Source organism: Rhinolophus hipposideros (assembly GCF_964194185.1).
Source record: "Rhinolophus hipposideros genome assembly, chromosome: 11".
In the NCBI taxonomy this organism is placed as follows: domain Eukaryota; kingdom Metazoa; phylum Chordata; class Mammalia; order Chiroptera; family Rhinolophidae; genus Rhinolophus; species Rhinolophus hipposideros.
Window position 1 is genome coordinate 3,068,618 of NC_138057.1, and position 22,164 is coordinate 3,090,781.

Genomic DNA, 22,164 nt, shown 5'->3' on the forward strand with positions numbered 1-22,164 from the left:
CTGTGATGGTACACGGTTCCGACTTACTTTTTCATCTGGTAGTAGCCCTTCTTCACAGTCCCGAAGTTACCAGAGCCCAGTTCCCTGTCCTCCAGGGTCAGCATCTTCCGGTCCAGGTAGACCTCCTTAGGCCTGATCTCCTCAGGGTCTGCATAGGGGCTTTCGTACACTTCCGTGTCCATGGGCAACGCTTCTCTCTGAGTGTCTGCAATCAAATCAAGGAACATACAACCCTGGGGCTTGTGAAAATCCCATCATCTCCCACTCTCACCTCCTGTGGTCACAGCCTGCCTCTCAAGACCTTGGTCACTCTGGGTAGTTACGGTGCCAGTGAGTACACAAGGCATGGTCTCACCCAGCTCATGGGGGGCAGAAACAAGCCCCTCATCTCCACTGTACTTGACTGTCATTCTTGCATTAATGTTTATCAAGAAAACGTCTTTCACTCCAGAGGCAAAAACAGATGGGGCCCTCCTCATGGGTCGTGGTAGCTTTAACTATGTCTGCAAATTCTGATCCTCTTTCCAGTGAGAGATGCAGTCTATGCCACCTCCCCTCAGTGGCTTTTGTAACTGTGTCAACTAATAGCGGGTATCAGAAGTGATGTTTGTCATGTATTCAGGAGAGGTTATCAAAAGCTCGTCTGGTGGAAACTTGGCTCTTGAAGCTTCAGACGCCATGCAGGGCGTCCAACTGCCCTGACACCTTCCATGTTGTGAGATAGCCCAGGCAGAGAGGCCCTGAGACCACATGGAGATGGGGAGACGCTGGCCAGCTCCCAGAGCCGCGGCCTCACCATGGCCTCGCCGTGGCCTCCTCCCCTGCTGGCCCAGCTCCAGCCCCACTCTTACTGAGAGACACTCCGAGCCACCGCCTAGGTGAGCCCCGCTCAAATTCCTGACCTGCACTGGATAATTAAATGAGACATAATTAAATGACTATTGTCCTTATAAGCTACTAAATTTTGGGGTGTTTTTTGTAGCAATAGACAGACCAAATTCACCAATAAAAAATGACCTGGGGTCACCTATGGAACCCAAGAAGGTCGTCCAGAGCCCCATTTCTGGTAACATGTCTAGTAGAGGACTACTGAGGTAATCCTTTCATGGGCTCACCAGTCACCACAGTTCCCTAAACATGTTCGCAATCGCCATAGCTCAGACATCCCTTCAGGTTCTACCAGCCACATTGCTGCACCTGCCGCTGAAATACATTACTGGACACAAACATCTTTCTCGTGAACTTCGAGTAGTATCAGTACTACAAGAAATGAGAACTTCTAAAGGAGCAGCATTGAGAAACATTTTCGATGTGGCCAACTCATCGTGAGGGAGGCTGTACAGACCATCCCATCCAGCTGCGACTAACTGGTGACTAAAAGGACATCTCTCACCTCTTTCCGAGGCCCAGGGCCCTCGGTCTGGCTCATAAGGATTGAACGTCACAGAACTCTCTGGCCGGTTCCCTTGAGATGAGGGAGGCTGAAGCACACAAAGAAACATGTCACTTTTCTTCATTGATACACTGCTAAGTTGATTTGCGTAATTATTTTTTTTTCAAATAATCACAATTTAACTTACGCAGAGAAGACAAAAGGAAGAATAAGGATGAGAGACAGGAAACAAAAGCAACATGGCTTTTTATCTCATTCTTCGGGCAACTGCTTGGATCCTGTGAGGGCAAAATACAGCTCATGCTCCCACAATTCCAGGGGCTTGTGAGGGTCTTAGGCTGTTGGGAGAGAATTCACAGGAATTCCCTCCCTACTTAGAAGCCTTTCAAATCCTACTGGTACCTCCCAAAAGCTGCTGCAGATTTTCATTATTCCCTTGGATCCATTAACTCTTTCTCTTCAATTTTACAGCATACATAAGTTATTTAAAAACAAAGTGCTTCCACCTACTCCCCAACTCCAGAGTGTCTATGCAGCCCTAGTTTCTGCCTCTATCTGTAGCTTCTGTGGGGATCTAGCCGCATTTGGGTGGAGGCCAGGAGGTAGCACTGGCCAGTGGTGACCCCCCCGCCACACTATTGTCATCACCACCACCATCCTGGGAGGAAGGAGCCTCTGATGCTAACCGGATGGAAGGTAAGTCTTCCCTCAACCTAGAGCACGGAACTGACGCTTATCAAAGCAAAGTTTGCTGGCCATTATTAATGGCCACCTTCCCTAGTATTTATTTGATTTATATCAATTTGTGTCATGAAATAATGGGGAGAAAATCTACTCCTTATATTCCTATAACATTTCCCCTTTGAAAGTCTCTATCTTGTCTTCCTTACCCACCCTCATGTAAAACAAGGGTGTTGCTACTAAATCTGGTTCATTGGGAAAGCCACAATTCAATCCATTTTGGGGGCTTGAGTTTTGTAGAAAATTTATATATCCATTTACCTTATCAGTGCCCAAGCACTGACCACGAAGAAATGAGATACCGCCAGATTTTGGAGAAATGTATAAAACAGACAGTAAGCTTAATTGTACACATTCACTTGTCTTCTGGCACACACTGAATATCCTCATCTGCCTTCCTGAACTCACAGTCCCGGGAACCAGAAGTACAATAATGAAGTCACAATGTGCCACACTGCCACTCGTCTCCCACCCTGGACTTCCTTCTTCACGCTGCCTACTGAGCGCTACAGAGCCACTGCTTACAGTGACAAAGACCTGTGTGACCTGGCTAAAGGATACCTACTCTTACGTGTCAGTGGGATGTCCTCAGATCCATTTTCCCAGTACTACATCAGCAGCATTCTTACTGAATTGTTTAATGGAAGCAGTTATGCCATGTCAAGAATGAAAATAAACCCTAAGTTCCAGGGGGCATACTAATTCATTCACTGCATTACAGCTTTGTCCCGCTCACTGTTGGTGCTCAATAAGAATGTGTCAAACATACATACGACGAATGTATGAATGAAGAAACTTCTTAAACCTAGGAGATATGAGGTGTAAACTAATGTGATATAAACAGGAGTTCTCTCTCAAGTCTGATATATCAATGGAGGGAAATAGGTGTGGATAATTCCAAATTATAATCCACCTCTTTTAGAAATTTTCATGATCACAGCACTATTGGATATGCTGTGAATTCATGTCTCATTTATAATATAATTACCCTGTCATGGCAGAACTGTCACAGGAGAAACTAGGTAATTCCCAAGGCTTTCCATCCTCCCCCTCTGCTCAGTTCCCTCCTGAAATAAAACTCCAAGATGGAAATAGCTTTCAAATTAAAAAAGAATTCTCTTTTAGGTTTACATTTCTATCATTTTAACCTCTCCGATTTTCCCTGCAGGTAGGAAAGTTCTGAGATCCAAAGACAAAACTTCAAGATACCAGGGCCATCTCTCATGGACAGCGGGGGCACTGGAACCCTTCTCGTGAGCTTACACCCTTCTGCCCTTTACCCACTTAAGACCATATCATGGGGCTGCAGTCTCTCCACCCTGATTAAATATTTTCCAGAGCAGGAGGACTTCATAAAAGCTGTTACATTTAAGCCAGAATGCAATTACCAGACATATAAATCCTGTGAGGAAGAATTTTAAAACAGAGGTGGGGCTGTAAAAAAATAGTGACAAGGATGGCAGGGCATCAGGAGTAAGTCAGGATGGGTAGTGATGGACACAGTGAACTTAAAGCCTGGGACATAGCTTACTCTGATGGGTGGTGTGGTGTTCACCCGATTCTGTTTAGAGAAGGAAACGGGTTGAGGGTCCCCTCTGAAAGGTGAGGCTCCATGCTTTCAGAGGAGGCATATCAGGGCTTGTTTTCAATGCTGCCTGCACCGACCACCACACCATTATAGCCTTCAGAGCTCAGCCCAGCTCCACATTTCCCTAAATAACCATATCAGCTCCCTATCCCAAACCCATAGCGGGACAGAAGACGGCACTATGCTCAGGAGAACAGTCTTTGGAAGGAATGGGAGGTTTTCTGTTGTGTCAGTTAAAAGGGCAGTCATAACTTTATGAGGAGGATGAAGATACAAAAAGCAAGTTTAATCCTTCCCAAAACACTGGATGAATATGTCAGTTAGTAGAACAGCAACAACAAACACCTTCTGGAATTGAATGCTCAATGGAAAAGAAGAATTTAAGGACTTTGTAAAGAATGAGCTCTAAGGCATAATAGTAAATTATGCCTTAAGATATTGATTAGTATTTAAAAATATTGATTAGTATTTAAAATTTAATGAAATTTTAATTTAATGAAAAGCACATTGTTCGTTCATTACATCACTCATCATATTCTTTTTTTTTTTGTAGTTCATGATTTATTCTGCCCTAATCAACAGTATCACCTTTTCTGCTTAGAGAACAAGGTGTAGATGAATGTTGACAATAACTTTTTCCCCATTTTTGCTGATATTCAAAACAGAAGTCAAACCTGTAGCATACCACTAGATGGCACCAGCCACCTTAGCATTCTACCTTCCAAAAAGCAATTTGTGATTTTTCTTTTAAGTTTTATAAATTCTGGTAAAAACAGATCAGGGCCTGGCCCACCGCTTTGGCATTACCAAATGAGTATGGCTTGAGAACTCCTTTTTCTTTTTCTCTCTGCCAGCTAAATCCTAGTGAAGTCTGTATTTAAATACGTCATAAAATATTCTAATAATCCATGTGCTAGAATAAAACATGAAAAATGAGTTTTCATTTGAAATTCTGGATTTTCCACAACTTAGATAAATGTGAATGCCGTGTCTCAGAGAACGTGCCTTTGAATTGTGGACCTGAAACGCTATCTGTAAGTCTTTAAGGATGCTGGTCAAACTGACACTTTTCCTTGATAGAAGGACAAGTTAGTTATGTACTTAAAGTAGCAAAGAAAAATGTTCCAGTACCAATAACAGGATGGATTTTATTCATTTAAGGACTCCCAGTCCTTAAAGTAAGTGTACGGTGGGAGGTGGGGAGAGGGTGAATCACACTTGTATTCCTCAGTTAAATCCAGTTGTATTTTTAAGTACTGACATGTTACTAATCTCTAAAGAAAAGTTTAAAAGACACCTGCCCTTAAGTTTTGTCATGAAATTTTAGATTATTTGATTAATAATCTTCAAATTAAACCATACTTCTCATTATATAACTATATGCTAGTTTAATTCAAGTTCTAGCATGTACTTTTTGAGCCTGAATTATTAAAAACTATATTGATCAAATTAATCAAATTATTAGATCAAATCGATCAAATTCAAGAAAGTTATTTACACCTTAGCTAAGCAGATCAATTACTCAACATAATTTCCACTAGTCTTTTCTCAAAACTGGTTAGATAATGGAAAATTCCCCTTCTTTTTGTGAAAACATAAATATTAGTTCTCCTGAACTATTTCTGATGAGCAATTAAAATATTTTTAATACATAGCTTAAATTATACAATCCCTTTCTTTTATCAATTAACTATTGATATTTTTGAAATCTATGCAAAAATTCAATACATACTTCAAAGTGGTTATAAATTTAAATAAACAACCTTTTTTGGGGGGCCAGAAAAGTGTTTTCACAGAATTAATTAGTTTAATTAATTCGTTAATCAGATTAGTTCTACTATTAAGTTCTGTTTTTAAAAGCTGATTAAATAATTTTAATAGGTGGAAATTTTAAAAAGCACAACAGGGTTTAAAATGAAAAGTGGGTCTCCTTGACATCCCCTGTTTTCTTCTCTTGAGGCAACTAGTATTACCAGTATTTTCTATATTCTTCTAGAATATCCTACATTGTATCAGCACATATATATGTGCATGACTTTATTGTTTGCAATTAATACTGTATTTTTGAAACAATTTTAGATCTCAGTCCCCTCCCATAGTATGAACTTCATTGTAAATGACTGCATTTATTTCCCATTGGTAGACTTTTAAATTATTTCCAGACTTTGTCAATGATACCATGTTGAAATAAACACCTTCATATATACATGGTTACACAAAATTGCAACAGTATCTGTATGGTACATACCTAAAAATAAAATTGTGGTTAAGAAGTTCTATGTGCCTTTAATTGTGATGGATGCTGTGAAATTGCCTTTTTCAGAGATTGTATCATTTCACACTTCTCCAACTAAGTTTGAAAGTGCTTATGTACTACACCTTCGCTGCATGTTGTGTCACTAGGCTTTTTTACTTGTATCTGTTTCACAGGTGGACATAACACAGCACCATAGTTTTCACTCGCATTTCTCTTACTAGAAAATGGGACAGCTTTCCCTATGTTTAAGAGACGTTTATATCTGCTTTACTATTAGGTTGGTGCAAAACTAATTGCGGTTGAAAAGGCTAAAAATAATTACAAAAACCACAATTATTTTTGTACCAGCCCAATATAAACTGCCTACTGACATTCTCTGACCAATAGCTTATTAGAAAGCTAAAACTTCTCTGACTGATTTATAGACTCTCTTTATATATTGAAGATATTAACCTTATATATTTGTCATCATTACTAATACTTATTCCCAGTTTATTATTTCTCTTTGGATGATGTTATGATTCTTATCCATGTGTATATTTCTTTATTTTTAGGTAGCCTTACGGATATTTTCTTCAACCTTTTTTAGACATATTCTCCCTTAGTCTAAAGATCTATTAAAAATTATTTTCTGGATTTTTCATCAGTCAATGTGAGTGACCTGACCTGACTTTAGCCTGCTTAGGACAATGATGGAGGTGGGAGTAGAGCTTATCTCCTCACAATGCTGGGTGACTGTTTCCTGGGGTGATGGCATTTTGACGTGTCATCCTAGCTAGCCTGAACTACAATCCTCTGTTACTGAATCAAACCATGATCTTGGTACTGCTAGGGAGGAATTTTACAGCTGCAGTGAAAATCCCTAAGTAGTTCATTTAAAGTGGCGAGATTATCCTGGGTGGGCCTGGCCTAATCAGTCAAGAGCCCTTAGAAGAGGGTGGAGGCTTTCCCAAGAGAGTAAAAGGTGTGGGGGTGGGGGCACAACTGACCCCTGGCTGTGGGTGACAGCTGCAATTGTTCCTGAGGAGTTCCATCCTGATCGTCCCTTCCTGCCGGTCTGCCCTACAGCCGTCAGACTTACTTAGCCAGTCCCTACAACTGGGTAGGCCAAGTTCTTGTGTTAAATCTACATGTGCATGTGTGGGGGGTACCTGTACATAGATGTGTGTAGGTATAAATATGTAGTGCATGTGTGTGTTATATATGTACCTATGTGTGTGTGGGGGTGTGTCTGTTTTATACATAAATCTCCGACTGGTCACACTCCCCTGGTTGAACCCTGAGTGATACACCTGGAAACCACAGAATTGAGATCAATGTGGAATCCCGTGTCTGTCCTGTTCACAATGAAACTGCTCGTTGCTGGGACTGCACCTGGGCTGGGGGCGGTGTGTCGGAACACGGGCTTTGGCCTTCATAAAGAGAGTGATGAATAGACATGGGTGGGAACTAGAGGTGTGGCCCACTTCCACAGGGCCTCCTCTGTGGCTCCAGGCAGACCCTGTGAGTGGAGCAGCCAAGGAAGCCTGCGAGTGAGGGACCCTGGGGCCGCTGATGGGGCACCGGGCATGCCGCGCATCCTGTCCAGAGTCATTCTAGGAAGCTTCGTCAATGCAGCCTCTGCTTAAGGACCTCGCACCTTGGTTTCACTGACACACCAAGGTGGTGAAGTCACTAGTTAGAACTGAATTTGCAATCATAACCTTGCAAACACAATTCATGGCTGAAAAGCACCCTGCATCAGAATACATTTTTCAGTCACCTCAGTTGATGGGACACCATCTGGCCTATTTACCACTGGACTATTGTCCTGTGAGGTGCCACCCTGGCAACGCAGCGGAACCCTGTCCTGGGAGAAGGGCTGAATGCCTATAGGGATCCCGGGCCAGGTGGGCCAGAAGAGAATTTTGCGTTGGATCATGGAGAACGTTGATGTGATCAGGGCAAAGCCTCAATCACCTCCTGGCCCTGGCCTGGAAACAAACACCAGGTTGTAGGGCAAAAGGGACACTGACATAGAGAATGTAGCACCTTAACAACCTGGTCCTCAGCTCCTAAGATGCCACCCCTGGCATGGGCAGTCCTCACTGTCGCCCCCAAAAGCAATGCTCCATCCTAGCTGTCATTTCCATGGGCTGATGCACATTGACTGGGAATATGACATTAAAATAGTTATTCCATTCAGGTTTATCACGTAACTTTTCCCCTCAAACACCACCTTAAACTCACTTCTCTATGGTATATATTCTATGGTCAACAAGATTGAGAATGTCTTCAGTATGACTGCCCACTAGAAAAATTTATACTAAATAAAATCTCATGGCTTTCATGCTTTTTAATTTCTGTTTCTCATAAGTACTTTAGGTAATCTGCTTCGTGAGCTGATACCCAATGATATGCTGAAATGATTGGAAAAATACCAACTGATATGAAAATGGAAAGAATTATTAATTAAAAAAATCAATTTTACACCACCAACGATAAAATAGAAAGGGGAAAAAAGCAATTACATAGATGTATACATTATATAGATGTATGTATATTTTAAGGGAGGTGATTCATTATAAATGAGTCATTAAAAAAGAGCTTTTTATTTCCCTCTTAATTCAGTAATACAGCAAAATATAAAAATGCTTCCTATGTCAACCTTCCTGCCTCATAAACATAAATGGTGTTTCTAATCCTCAAATTCCTGTCTTTATACATGTTACATTTAAAGTTCTGCTTGGGAACCTATAGCCATAATGAAGTTGTTGAGGCACTTGATACCTATGAAATAAACAACCTGAAGCCCTCACTGTGCAGCACCCACAACACCGTGGTGTTTCTTCCATCACCGTGTGATTTATATCATCAATTACCATAATACTGTAACGTATGAGTGTGGTAACTCAAAAGTCACTTGGCTCACTTCAAAAGGATTTTCCAATATGAGAATTAGCTCCCACCTATCATACTGACCCAAATGAATCTCAGGCACACACGTGAGCAGAGAAAGCACACGCACAGAGATACACTTTGCAGCAAAGTGACAAGGACCCACATGGAAAGCACAGTGTGTACCCGGGTGGGCTGCCCATGAGGCTATACACGGCACAGAGATGTGAGGCCACAGCAGCAGGCGGGCGGGTCAGGGCAGCGCACAGGAGGGCAGCCAGAGGGGGTGGCGGCGTGGGCGCTGAGTGCGGGCCAGTCCTACCACTTAGTCAAGGACAGCAAGTAGGGGACGCTTTAGCACCTTTTTGAGGCCAGTCTTTGGGAAGGAGTATGATTTGATTCTGGAGATTATTCCACCCGCTGACCAACTCTAGAAACCATAACGGCAAAGAGGAACAGTAAATGTTTCAGAAAACAAATACAGGCTATGGTACATGACATGCTATTTTAACTTGCTTTATAATTACACTGCCAGCCCCTCCAGGTCCTGCCGATGTGATTCCCAATGGGCAACACTTGGCCGTGAGGAAGGCCTCAAGAAAAGCCAAGTACCTGAGCAGGAGGATCTGGAAAATTATTTTCCACAAAAGGCTATAGAATTAGAGTTGTTACATTACATAGCCTATGTTTCACAGATCATTCTTGAATTTCAAACTCAAGGAACGTCATCCTGAAGAAACTAAAAGTAAATCTGACTGCCCGACTTTATTACTCCTTTGGGGTGCTGGTTCCACGGCGTTTGGAAATCCATAGAGTTGGACACTTAGGGCATGTGCATTTTGTCATGTATGTATCTCATCAGTCAATAAAAAGTTTTCCCAAATATCTAACTTCTTGAAGCCATTGGGTGATATATGGCTAAATATAGGGCTTGATATTCTTTTAGGAGTTCTCAGTGCTTATCTGTCTTAGAGGAAAATGGATGTCTTATGGAACATACATGTGAAAGGAATGTCACCAGGCCCATGAGCCACGTAAAGAGTGACATAAAATGACTCCTTAAAGGAGCCTTTACTCCTTAAAGGTAGGATAAAGATGTTAATCCTAAAATTCACTGTTATTTTAGCAAATTCCGGGTCTCCCAATCTGGAGACCAGTGCTGCCCCCAGAGAGCCTCCCAGTTTCATCACAGCACAGATTCCAAGCAGTTACTAGTTCCCACTGGGGGCAGAAAGTCCATGCTGGATTTTTTTTAAGGGTTAATGGCAAAAAGTGAGGTGTACAGCAGACTGCTCACGATGGGGGAATTTTTACACTTCACTGATGGTATTAAAGGGAATCAAAGGTCCACAATGAGGTCCCCAAAAAGGAATAGGAAACCAGTTCATGCTTTGTGTATAAATTTATGTGTCAGCTCATAAGTCTGGAGGGAGAAAAGAGGCAGAAATCTCTCTTTTTAGGTGCATCAGGCATTTTCAGGCAAACGCATGTGGAGAAGTCAGGCCACATTCTGGACAGGCCACATTGTCACCTCCTACTGATGTTGGAGGGGGGTGTGAGTGTGGGTTCTGGCCAAGTGCCCGACTCTGTCCTTCTCTAGGGCTTCTCTCTGATGCCATCAAGCACTCCCCAAGCTTTTCCCTGCTAAGCTATCATCAAACCACTCTTCTGGAAAGGGCAAATCTTCTAATAACAATGTCCAGGTTGATTTAACCCAAAGGATTGGGCAGACAATGCCACTGAGAAACCTTACATACCAGACTTGTTATACCGACCTTGTGTGGTCACGTCAACCGTGCCCAAAGGTCCACATAGACAGTTCACGACTGAGCCTGAACAATGTGCTACCATTTCCCAAATCTGCCAGGAGGCATATTTCTGATTAACGTTTGGGTTTCGTGATCATTGTGCATACTGTTAGCAAATGGAGGGAATTTAATTTACCAAAGAAATTAACTTGGCTAGCTTAGAACTGAAAACACCCTGAATCTAGCTGACACCAGCCTAAACAACAATTACCACTACTCCTGTTAGCCAAAACATGCTTTCATTATGCTAATATACGCTGCTTCACCTAAACTGGTATTTCTAGTAACACTTACCGGATGATTGGCAGTTGGAAGTTGTGGACGAGCTCCAAAATTAATACTTCCTGGTGAGAAACAACATGGACGATTACTGCTACAGCACTGAAAACCACTCAGTTACTCTCTCCCCACTGCAGATCGATCAACTTGATTGTAAAATACTGCTGCTTGAAAAGTAGAAATATTTTCTGCATATATTTCTTTTTATTCTTTTTCACTCAACTTTCTCATTCATGCAATTAGAGCTAATTAGTTTTTTAAAGTTAAAGTTACTGGCTATTTGTTGATTAATGATATGTGCAAACTGGAGCAATCTGACATTTTTAATCAATCAGTAAAAATAAGGCACCATCCCACCTGAATTTGCAACAGGCCAAATCTAAAAGGAGGCTGACTGTTAGCAGACTATTATCATCTAAAAGACTGAGACTCCAACATCTTAGTGACTCACCAGTTTGTCCGCCAATTTTTTGACATGGAACTGTAAGAACTCTTAACAAACCATCTGGTTTATAAGAATAATGCTCGACTAGCTGAAAGAGAAGAAAGGAAACAAGTTGCAATAAATAACAGAGGCAGGAAATAGAATCTTACCTAGAGCAGTAGACTCCCCTTTCGAACTTTAAAGTGATTCAAGGACAATCCTGAACAACAAGGACAACCCTTAACTTTCTTGGGTCATCTGCCTGATCCATCCTCATGCCTCTCTCCTCCCATCTTCAGACACAGGACAGTTTACATGCTGCCTTCCCTTTGGGACCCTACTCCACTCGTCTCTCTCTCCTCTCTCTATATATCTCTCTCTCTGTTTTTCTCTTTCTTTTTTGATGGTAAATTGCACTTGCAGAATTTGTTTATATTTTCCTACATCTGTGTGATATTATGAAAATGAACTCAGCATGCTAATATTCATTCAGTCATTCAGTCAGGCATTCAACAAACATTTTGCTTCACTAGGCCCTAAAAGACAACAAGGGTAAACTAAGGTAAATAACACATATTTCCTGCCCTCGAAGTGCTTACTTTCTTGGTGGAAAGACAGATAAATAGTGAGTAATGTTGTTAACAGTCCTGTGGGCAAAGACTTTGGAGGGGCCAAGCCATTCGGCCCAAAAGCTTCAGAGAGAAGGTGATATAGGAGTCAGAACATGGGGAAAGGTGACCCTTTGGAAAATGGCCTTATGTTGACAAGACATGGACATCCTTGGCTAATTGCTCCCAAAAAACTGCGAATCATGATGTCTTATTTCTACATTAAAAACAAATCAATGACAAGTAGATTTATTTATATCAAAATTATATAAGAAGACAGTCTTAGTATGTCACATTTTCTTTTGTCACACAAATATTTCCTCTTGAGACAACCTAAAATCTTCTCATGTGATATCTCTTGTCTGTTTATCGGTAACATTTCCAGTACCAAATCTTACCTACTTGGGTGAATGTTTGTTTAATGAATATATTTTACCTTTCAGATAACAAACTTTAAAAAAAAATTGGTTATTGTGATAAGAACACAACAACACAACATGAGATCTACCCTCTTAACAAATGTTTCAGTCTGACCAGTCCTAACATGCTATTGAAATGGGCACCAAAGCTCTCTCTGTTCTGTTAAATGAAATAATAGTATGTTCTCAGGCTAATAGTATTGAGGTCCCTAAAACAGATGAGACATCTCATCCATCTTTCCAGTGTCATTCTAGTATCTCCTTTGATGCTTGTGTTTTCAGACAATCTATTCCATAAGGGTAGGCGTACTTGTAGGGATTTCCCTCTTGGGCAGGGGTCTGCAAACTTTTATCTGTAAAGGAACAGATAGTGACATTTTAGGCTTTTTCAGGCCACATACCATTTCTGTTGTGTGGTCCTTTATTTATTTCAAACAACCTTTTAAAGTGTCAAAACTTCTTCAAGGACTATACAAAAACACATCGGGGCCAGATTTGGTCTATGGGTTTGCTAACTCCTGCGCCAAAGTAAGGAATATAAGAGTAGTATAGCAATTAACAACTCTCAGAAACATAGTACTAGACTCCTGGGTGAGGGTAGGACACAGAGGTACCCTATATTGCTACATTGCTGTCAGAAAAATCCATGAAATCATGCTGGTAAAAATGGAAGATACTGCTGGCAATTTTGGTGCTCCTTCTTAAATGCTGTAGCTAGAAAATATACAACGGGAAAGATTTAATTAGGGCTGAATACTATGATATCCTGGAGAAATCAATAAATCTAAGACAGAGTCCTGGAAAAGAACTTCCCAGTGATTAGAGATGTTTAGCACTACAGTGAGTACACAGACTCTGAAACTGTGAGTGGACTCAGGAAGAAAATGGTCATTTGGGAGGAGCCGGATGGCTGTGCACTGGTGAGGGAGCCCAGGGCCTTCAGCCTTTAAATGCACCATCAATGTGTCATGTAAAAGTTGAGAGAGTTGGATGGGAAATTAATTCCAGATGGCAGTATTCTCTACTCATCTGTCTGATTTGCAGTAGGCTACCTGATAGCTAACTACTCTTTCAAATCGATGCTATTAAAATAAAGCAAAGCCTGTGGTTGATAATGAGCCAGATGCTAATGAGCTATGAATCAAACAACAAGGTCAATGTTATAATTGATATGAATAATATGACAACACCTGGCGGTCAGAAAAGAAGCATTTCTTGTTCCAACTACAGCATTAGAAACCAAAATACATTAGGTGGAGATTACCCTAAGTGCATTAAAGGTAACAAGGATCCCTGGTCTCAGTTTTTTGAAAGATGAGATTTTAAGTTGGGACCTTTCCTTGGTGTTACCACACGTGAGGTTCCTGGCCAGGCCCTCACTCACAAAAGCAAAACATATCTGTTGCTCTTGGGGTAGCAGAGTCCCTTTGTTTTCTCCATCTCTGCCCCACTACAGTGAACAGCATCCTTCACTAAAATGATGTCATTTCTTCAGGTAGCTGTGCTTTAAAATGAAGACAAGCTAGTTATGCCCACAACAGCCTCATGGAAAACAGCAGTGAGCACTGGTTTAGTGCTCCTTGTGTCTAAGTAACACCCAAATTGTGAGCTGTTTCGGGTTCACTAACAGTTGGGTCAAGAATAAACACTTTTCAGATCAAGGTGGAACAATCCTGTTCAGGTTGTGGCCGGAAGCATGGGAAGTGCTGCCTTACTTTCTACGTTGCCTTAATTTCAATGGAGGCTCATCTTGCAGCAAGAATGGCACCTGACATTTTATATTCAACTCTCACAGTAGAAAGAACAGTTGGGTCGACCACATCGTGCCTCCTTCCCAGCCATCCACATCTTTACTTTGTGTATATTTGTCAGAAAGGTTGCTCTGGGTTCCAGTTAGAATGCTTTAGAGAGAAATGTTTTCTAGTCCCCAATGCAGGGTCCCTGTTGAACTCTGAACACAGCCCTGAGTGGACACTGCCCTAAGGTGCCAAGTACTGACTGGCCCTGGAGAAGCCACAGAACCTTCTGGAGCCTCATTAACCTGATGACTTTAGGTAAGCACTTTGCAAACTTGGCTACTGGTATGCAGTGGCACCTGGATGTTGAAGGGTAGGCTCTGGCTGGGAAGGTCTCGGGCAGGGTCCCAGGCGGCAACTCTAACGGGTCCCAGGTGCCCCGTCCCCCTCATTTCCCAGGGCGCTGTGTACCTGCCAGAGCGTGTCGAACTTCTTGCCATCAGGGATGGAGAGCTTGCCCGTCTTGTCCTTGTCGATGCGGTAGTGGAGCACCTTGCCCTCGTGCAGCAGGCACAGCGCGTAGGACCCGTTGTTGTCCCTGGCCCTGATCCTGGAAGACAGGACGGTCCTGTCACCCCCACAAGAAGGTAGCAACCTCTTGCAGGAAGCAGTGCCCTGACAGGGCAGCCGGCAGCAGCACGCCCACCTCAGCATCAAGAGCTTTGCCCACCATGCCCAGGGAGGCCCCACTCATGGCTCAGCGATGCCAAGAGCTTGTGACAAGGAGATTCTACGGCCTGGGCTGGGCTGCAGCCAAGACCTACAGACTCATGCCCCAGGTGGGGGTCAGGAGAGGCCGAGGTTCTCTCGGATCAGCAGCGCTGTCAGGGCACCAGCAGGCGAGACCCACAGACCCCAGAGCTGGGCAGAGGGTCTGCGGAGCCCCGACTCACCTCCTCTCTTCACTGAGGTCAGAGACCAGAGGGGCTTCTCCCCCACCCCGCCCAGGGGCGAGGGGTGGGGGTGTTGATGGGCATTCTAACAAGGAGCCTCTGGCCCACAGATGGGGGTGGAAGGGCCCCCCCCACTCCCAGGGCCCTCTTCTCTCCCTCACACTCTCCCTTCTGCAGGGAGAGGAAGGCAGGGCTGGGATTTAAAATGTTGGTCCACGTGATACAGTCAGAAGTCACTGGAAGAAGAAAATGTCATCCACTGTGGGGTGGAAGGGGCGGGGGAAATGAGGGTGATGCTGGGCTGAGCGGAGCACCCGGCTCTGCTTCCACACCCTGGCGGGTGAGTGGGCACCGCGCCCCCCCTTATCCAGGGGAGTGAGACCTGTGAGCCCCCAAACAAGCAGAGAACATGCCACTACAATACACCAGAGAGGGCCTTCTGCCTACGGGGAGAAGGAGGCCGCCTGGGGCATCTGGGGGCTGCAAAGGCAGCCAGTGGGTCCAACCCCTCCCCCAACCAGCTGCTTAGTCATCCCCACCCTCAGCCCACTGTCTCCTTCCAGCAACTTGAGCCTTTCAGATCATGAGGTCTGGGAGAGGCTGAGACCCAGTGGTCCTAGAAAATGGTCCAGACCTGACATTTTCTAAAATGAGGGAACTGAAGCCCGAAATGGTAAGAATGTGCCTCAATGCACTATCTTCGGGGAAGAGTTCAAACGTGCCAAGATGCCAGGGGCTTCTGGGTTTTGGGGTCATTTCTGATGCCACCTCCCAGCTGCAACAGGTCTCTCACACAAGATGGTTTGGAAACAGATGTGGTCTTACTTTCCTGTCCTCGGTCTTGTAGATCCATCTCAAAAAGCTAACCCAACACTTGAGAGCTGAGCTGTGTTGTGTGAGGTGAGAACTTTGTTTTAAAAATAAATTTCTTTTCAAGTCATGCTCAGCTGTGCACGATGGACAGGCTCCCTCCACACCCCACTGCCCAGAGAGGCGGGTGCACGGGGAGGGACACATGCGGGTCTTGTTTGTCCTCACTGGGGCCTATTCTGAAACTCTGTACCGTGACAACAGCTCCTCTGTCCCAACCCAAGCAGGTGGCCAGCACCCTGAAGCGTAAGCTCCATTTCTCGGTCCCTCAGCCCATTCAGGCCAGTTGGTTGCTGCCAAACTACAAACCAACCACACAGAAAAGGTAAAATATTTTTATAGGTGGAAGAACTGAATGTATTTTATAATGTGAGACGTGGGGCTGTTTATATTGTTTATTATATAAGCATTAGTGGCAAACAAATAGGATAGTTTGGAGGTATCAAAACCTGTATAAATTCTTCATAACAAGCATTAAGAATGTATGCAGGGTCCTATGAAAGGTGACCTCAGGAGCACGATGTCCACAGGCCATTCCAAAATATCACTCTCCTTCATCCAGAGTTCTTCACAACTTTGACCTCAGAGTCCCAGACACAGTAAATGGGATCTGAACTCTGCTTTTCCAACTTGTGTCCAATCTCTACCACTCCATCTTGCCTTATGCCTTGATTCACCTTTTCTTGTTGCAACTGAGACAGATCACAGATTGCCTAGGGAGATGGTGCAATCATTTCCTTAGGAATCTGGGAAATGCAAATTAACACCACAAAGGAAGTAGCATGACACACTCCAACTGGCAAACATCAAAAAGACTGATAACACTAAGTGTTGCTGAGAAAGGGGCCATAGGCTCCCTGGTATACTGCCAATGGGAGTGCGATGCTAACCACTCTGGAAATCAATTTGGAATTTTCTACTGAAATCGATCGAATGTATTCACCCTTTGTGAGTCAGCAATCTATTCCTAGGTGCACAAAATGTATGCACTCTGCACCTGGAAGGTATGCTGGGGTGTTTAGAGCAACTTTATCAGTGATTAGCAAATACTGTAAACAACCTGCCTGTTCACGGACTGAAGACTGAGTAAATAAACTGTGAGATACTCTACACGGACTCTCACAGGACAAACAACGGATAAGCAGCACTGATACAAAGCACAGAGGACTTCCACAAGCAGAGAGCCTACACACAAAGCTCCCAAACAGGCAAAAGCAAGAGGTTTTGTTCAGAAGTATACACTAGGGTTTAGGTGGTAAAACTAATTTTAAAACAAGTTAGAAGAAGAAGAAACTGAAGGCGTGCATGCTGGACACAAGAGTCCAGGAAGTGGTATCCTCTAGCGGGGCGGGGTGTGAGGAAGGGACCTTCTGCCATGCTGGTGTTCTTCACTCTGGTGGTGTTTGCTTGTTAATATTCATTAAGGTGCACACATAGAGTGATGCATTCTTTTGTGTGTTTCATATTTCATAATAAAAATAGTATGAAAAGAGACCCGGTGCTAAGGGGAAAGAGAGCGTCCTTGCTTTTAGACAGGCGATTTCTGCAAAGGCACACATTACTTTGAGGCTCCCCAGAGAAAAGATCCTGGAGGAGTCTCTCCCGGAGCTCCAGCCAGACAGCCTGTGCCAGCCCTTAGGACAGCAGCGGCGACAGCGACCCTGTGAGCACACTAAGCACTCACTTCAGGACAACAGGCACAGGAATGGGCCGTGGACATGAAGCCTAGCAACCCTCCAGGCAGCTGGCAGGAAACGAGGGCAGAAGAGGGAAACCCACAGGCCTGGCAGCTGTAGGTGGCAAAGACCAGAGCCTTGGTGACACTAACGGCCAGTAACTGTGAGGTATTTGCTGGGTGCAGGTAGAACCTGGGCGAGGCCATTTTTAATCTAAAATATGGGAAGTACTGGTTTGGAAGCTGAAGCACCTCCTTCTCTTGGTCCACCTGTTCTCAGGGAAGCACCTCTCTGCCCCATACACCCACCAGGTTGTCACACAGGCGCCCCAATTGGGGAGGAGCAAAGGTTCATTTTCTGACTCCTCTCAGGGCTGCTGCCTTCCAACCTCAGGGTCAGTGGCTACAGGCATTGTTCACAGAAGTCACAGAATGCTTTTTCCCAATGAGTTTTTTGGAAAAGGCAAGCTCACAACAGATTTGTGTTTTGCTATTACAGAGCATGGGATTTCAGTGCTTTGAGTTGAAGCTAGGCTGCGAAGTTGTCTTAACTGGCCTTAAGACTGTCTTGATGTCATGTGGCATGGCGACTCTCCTTGGCGAGAGGGCAGGAGAACCACCCTCCTCCAAGGAGGACAGCCTTGGGCTCTGTGATGAGCAGGCCTTCCCCCTCACAGATATCAAAACACTTGGCAAAGGTCAGATGGGGAGAGTGTTGGTTTTGCGAGGAGAGGCTGAACCCCTATGCCCTCCTGGGTCAGAGAATGTGTAGTGGTGATGCCCAGACACAGGCAGGGAAGTGAGGACTCTGTAGGTTTTGGGTCCCTCAAGACAGACCCCTCCCACCAAGATCCCGGGAGACTGCACTGTGTCTGCTGCAGACAGAGCAGAACAGCTGGGGTATATCCTAGCCCATCAGGCATTCTCATTCTCCTATGCATTTTTTTCCCATGGCAGAGAAAAGCGTGGCTGGCTGGAGGGGAAGGAAGGCACCTGGCACGGGCCACATGCAGATGATGAACGGTCACTGTGGCTGGGACAGGCCATACAGAGACAAGAAGGGTGCCCACGGCCAGCATTCACTCTTCCATCCAGGCCTGATGCTGTATCAGGTGGTCAGATATTGCCACATGGAGCTTAATAGTAGCTTCTCAAGAGACAGAGAGCTGGGGAGTAGGGAAGGAGAGTATGTGGGAGTGACATGCCAGACAGTGTGCATGCTGATACAAGGACAAGAGCCCCCTAATTAAGGAGAAGTGCCAGCCCTAATGACCCATGAAAGACAAAAGAAAATGCAATGGCTGGGTGCTTTTGCCTGGCACTATAGCAAAATTTAGGCACATATGCATTCCACACAAACAATGAAAGCAGGATCATTGCAGAACCCACATCCAAATCTGGTGCCACACCAAGCTTCTTTGCCATATCTGCCTCTTTAAAGATTATATCACAAATTCCCCTCTCCCTTTCCCTGTGCTCTAGTTCATGAGATGGAACTAGGTCATGCTTCGTCTGTCAGCTTCATGGGGACCTTAATCAGCCCAGTGAACTCATATTGACATTAGTCCACAACCCCCTTTGAACTTTTTACTTCAGATTGGTTGTGACTATTTCTGCTAACCTGTGGCCACAGAACCACACATGTCAAATAAAGTTGTGTGTTTTGATCAATGATGGCAGCACATGAAAGTGCTAGTAGAACTTAACTTTTATTATCACATCTGAGGCTCAAGACAGCCACATGCAGTCTCATTCATCAATGAGCAAAGGTAAAATTTTTTCTAAACCCACATTTGCTTTTGAAATTTATGTATATAAAGAAAGTGAGTTGAAACTTGAATAGAGACTAATGAGTAGCAAATAAGAGCAAAAATTTGAGTATTGATACTGCAAAAAATGCAGTATCAGCACTGTAGTGTTCAGTGGAACAACATCCTAGGCCAGTAGCAAGGTGGACACCTGAACCTGAGATTCCCATCCTAAAGCAAGAACTTGTGAAGAAGAAAACTTCTTCAGCTTTGGAGGACAGCATTCCCGATGTAGGATGCCCCAGATTCCCACAGATGAATATTAATCAAATGTGAGCTTAAAAAGATCACCCAAAATATAAAAAGCATGAGTTGCAACAGGACTAGGAACAGAAAGAGAGCAGGAGAGATTGAAACTTATATCCTCAAGAACTGTAATCACTGGATATGGAATATTCATTAACTATGTATGAAATGTTCAAAGAAACAAAAGGTGGAATCTCAAAATCTAGTAAGCAATCAGATACTCTCAAAACATTCTCAGGAATATTTGAAACAACAATGACAACAAACTGAACTGCTAGAAATAAAAAAAAAATGTAATTGGTAGGGGGAAAAAATCAGTGAATGAGTTTAACACAAATTAGACACAGATGAAGCAGAAATTAGTGAACTAGAAGACCAATCTAAAGATATTACCATAGTGTAGCATACAGAGAAAAGACTATAGAAAATAAGAAAGAATGTAGAGGGTGAATTGATGATGTCTAAAATATATTTAATATGTGCCTCTGAAAGAATAAATGTTCTGATTGACGGCAGCCAGTACCTAAGCTTATGGCATTCAGAATAAGTGGGACAGATGGACAATAAATAAGAGAAATAAAATAGAGATAACAGTGGATAGTCAACAGTGTCATTAATTTATTACATGAGGTGACGGTGATGGACAGAACATGACATATTGTCACTCATCACACACTCCGCAATGTCTTTCTGTGTTTGACATAGAAGCATAGTGAGGGCAGGGACTGACATCTGTCTTGTTTGTCACAGTCTCCATGGCTCCTATCACAATGCCTGACATATATCTGATGGACTGCATGAATATTTTGTGGAACAAATATCTTTGCAGCTTTTTCTTTTAACAGCATACTTCAAAAGTCAGGAAGTAGAAGCTACTATGAAAATAATATTGGTGACTTATTGCTTTAATGATTCCCTCACCAAATCTATAATCCCACCTTTTCTTTGTCATATTAATTCAGCTATTTGGAGAGCTGCCACCTGTGTATTTTAGAGGTCACCTTGAACTCACTCTTGGCTCTGTAAAATTTACAAGGACTTTTAGCCAAAAATGGTAAAATATTTGTCTGGGTAATAAACACAAAGAAAGCAACATCTTTTTTTTTTTTTGGCAGGACATGGGATTTTTTTGGACCGTTTTCATTGTAAGATACTTTACATGATGAAATGGAGGGCACAGCACATTGCATGTCAGCAGATGTGATGTGCACTTGGAGAAGCATTCACACCCAGGGCTCTACGCTGCCCCACACAAACCACACGGGGTGGTGTGTCTGCACAGGGGGCTCGTGGGCCCCCAGCCGCGGCCAGCCAAGCGGGCCTGCAGTGTGACCACATGGCCTTAGGATCTGTGTTATTTGTAAAAGATGTTTAATCAGGACCACAGATTGCTCTTTCTTCCACTCCAACTTCCTTTCCCAAAGTTGACAGCAGTCCTAAGACTGTGAATGCATTACCTACAACGAGTTGTGAAGCTAGAGGAAGGACTGAGTTTTCTTTTTCTACACTCAGAAAATAACATTACTAATTATGACCGATAAGAGGCCCTCAAACACTATGCAGTCAAGAAATGTAGAAAATAAAAGTGCTAGTGAGACGTGTCAGGCATTTAAGTAAAAAAGTATATATTTTTTTTCTAAATCTTGTATGTTTGTAGTATTTACCAGCTTTAAAAAATTGTAATTTACTGTGATTTTTTCCTTATTCTAAAAACGTATTTTGTATCTAATTTTGTATGTTTTTAAAAATAGGGTCTCCAAATCATATATGCTTTGTACCCCACCAATCCTGAATCCTTCCTGTGGGGGAGTGGATACATAATTTTTGGAAAATAAGCTTCATTTCCCTTTTCTAACAAGTTCATTTCTCAGTCACACTGGCGCTATGACTATTTTCTCCAAATGGCCTCAGAGAGCTGAGGGGATGCTCCCAGCACAGCCTCAATCCCAGGTGTCACTTATGGGCTGCGCTCTGACCGCCACCCTCAGGACCTGGGCTGGGTGTTCCTGTCCAGGGCTCACATCGGGCCCGTAAGACCTCAGACAAGGACAGGTGTCTCAGTCATAAACCACAGACTGGGCAGCTGAAATAACAGACAATTCTTTCTCACAGTTCTAGAAGCTGGAAGACCCAGATCAAGATGCTGGTAGATTTAGTGTCTGGTGAGGACCTGCTTCCTGGTTCGTAGATGGCCATCATCTGGCTGTGTGCTCACAGGGCCTCCAGTCTCTTTCCCTTCCTGTGGGCACTTATCCCATCACAGGCCCCCAGCCTCACGACCCCATCTGACCCTAATCACCTCCCGAAGGCCCCACCTCCAAACACCATCGCACTGGGGTTAGAGCTCCAACAGGTGGATTTGGGGGGTGCACAGCACCAGGTGATGAACAACCATCGCTAGAAATGCGGCAGGCAGTACGAGAGGGTCTGTGCACCCACCCTGTCCATCTCCTCCATAAACAGCCTCACCCCTTTATTCTTT

At 43.6% G+C, this 22,164-nt stretch overlaps 1 protein-coding gene across 2 annotated transcripts in view; it reads right to left on the reverse strand.

Moving 5' to 3' along the window:
• Positions 1-22,164, reverse strand: part of SYK (spleen associated tyrosine kinase) — a 92,529-nt gene that overhangs the window by 26,779 nt on the left and 43,586 nt on the right. Inside the window, exons 4-9 of one of the 2 annotated variants that reach the window (XM_081066434.1) lie at positions 14,602-14,740; positions 11,395-11,476; positions 10,959-11,008; positions 9,218-9,286; positions 1,394-1,481; positions 28-205 (exon numbers count right to left, since the gene is read on the reverse strand). In XM_081066434.1, coding sequence (XP_080922560.1) covers positions 28-205; positions 1,394-1,481; positions 9,218-9,286; positions 10,959-11,008; positions 11,395-11,476; positions 14,602-14,740 — 606 coding nt within the window. The remainder of the gene's footprint in view (positions 1-27; positions 206-1,393; positions 1,482-9,217; positions 9,287-10,958; positions 11,009-11,394; positions 11,477-14,601; positions 14,741-22,164) is intronic. The other variant, XM_081066435.1, reaches the window with a different exon arrangement.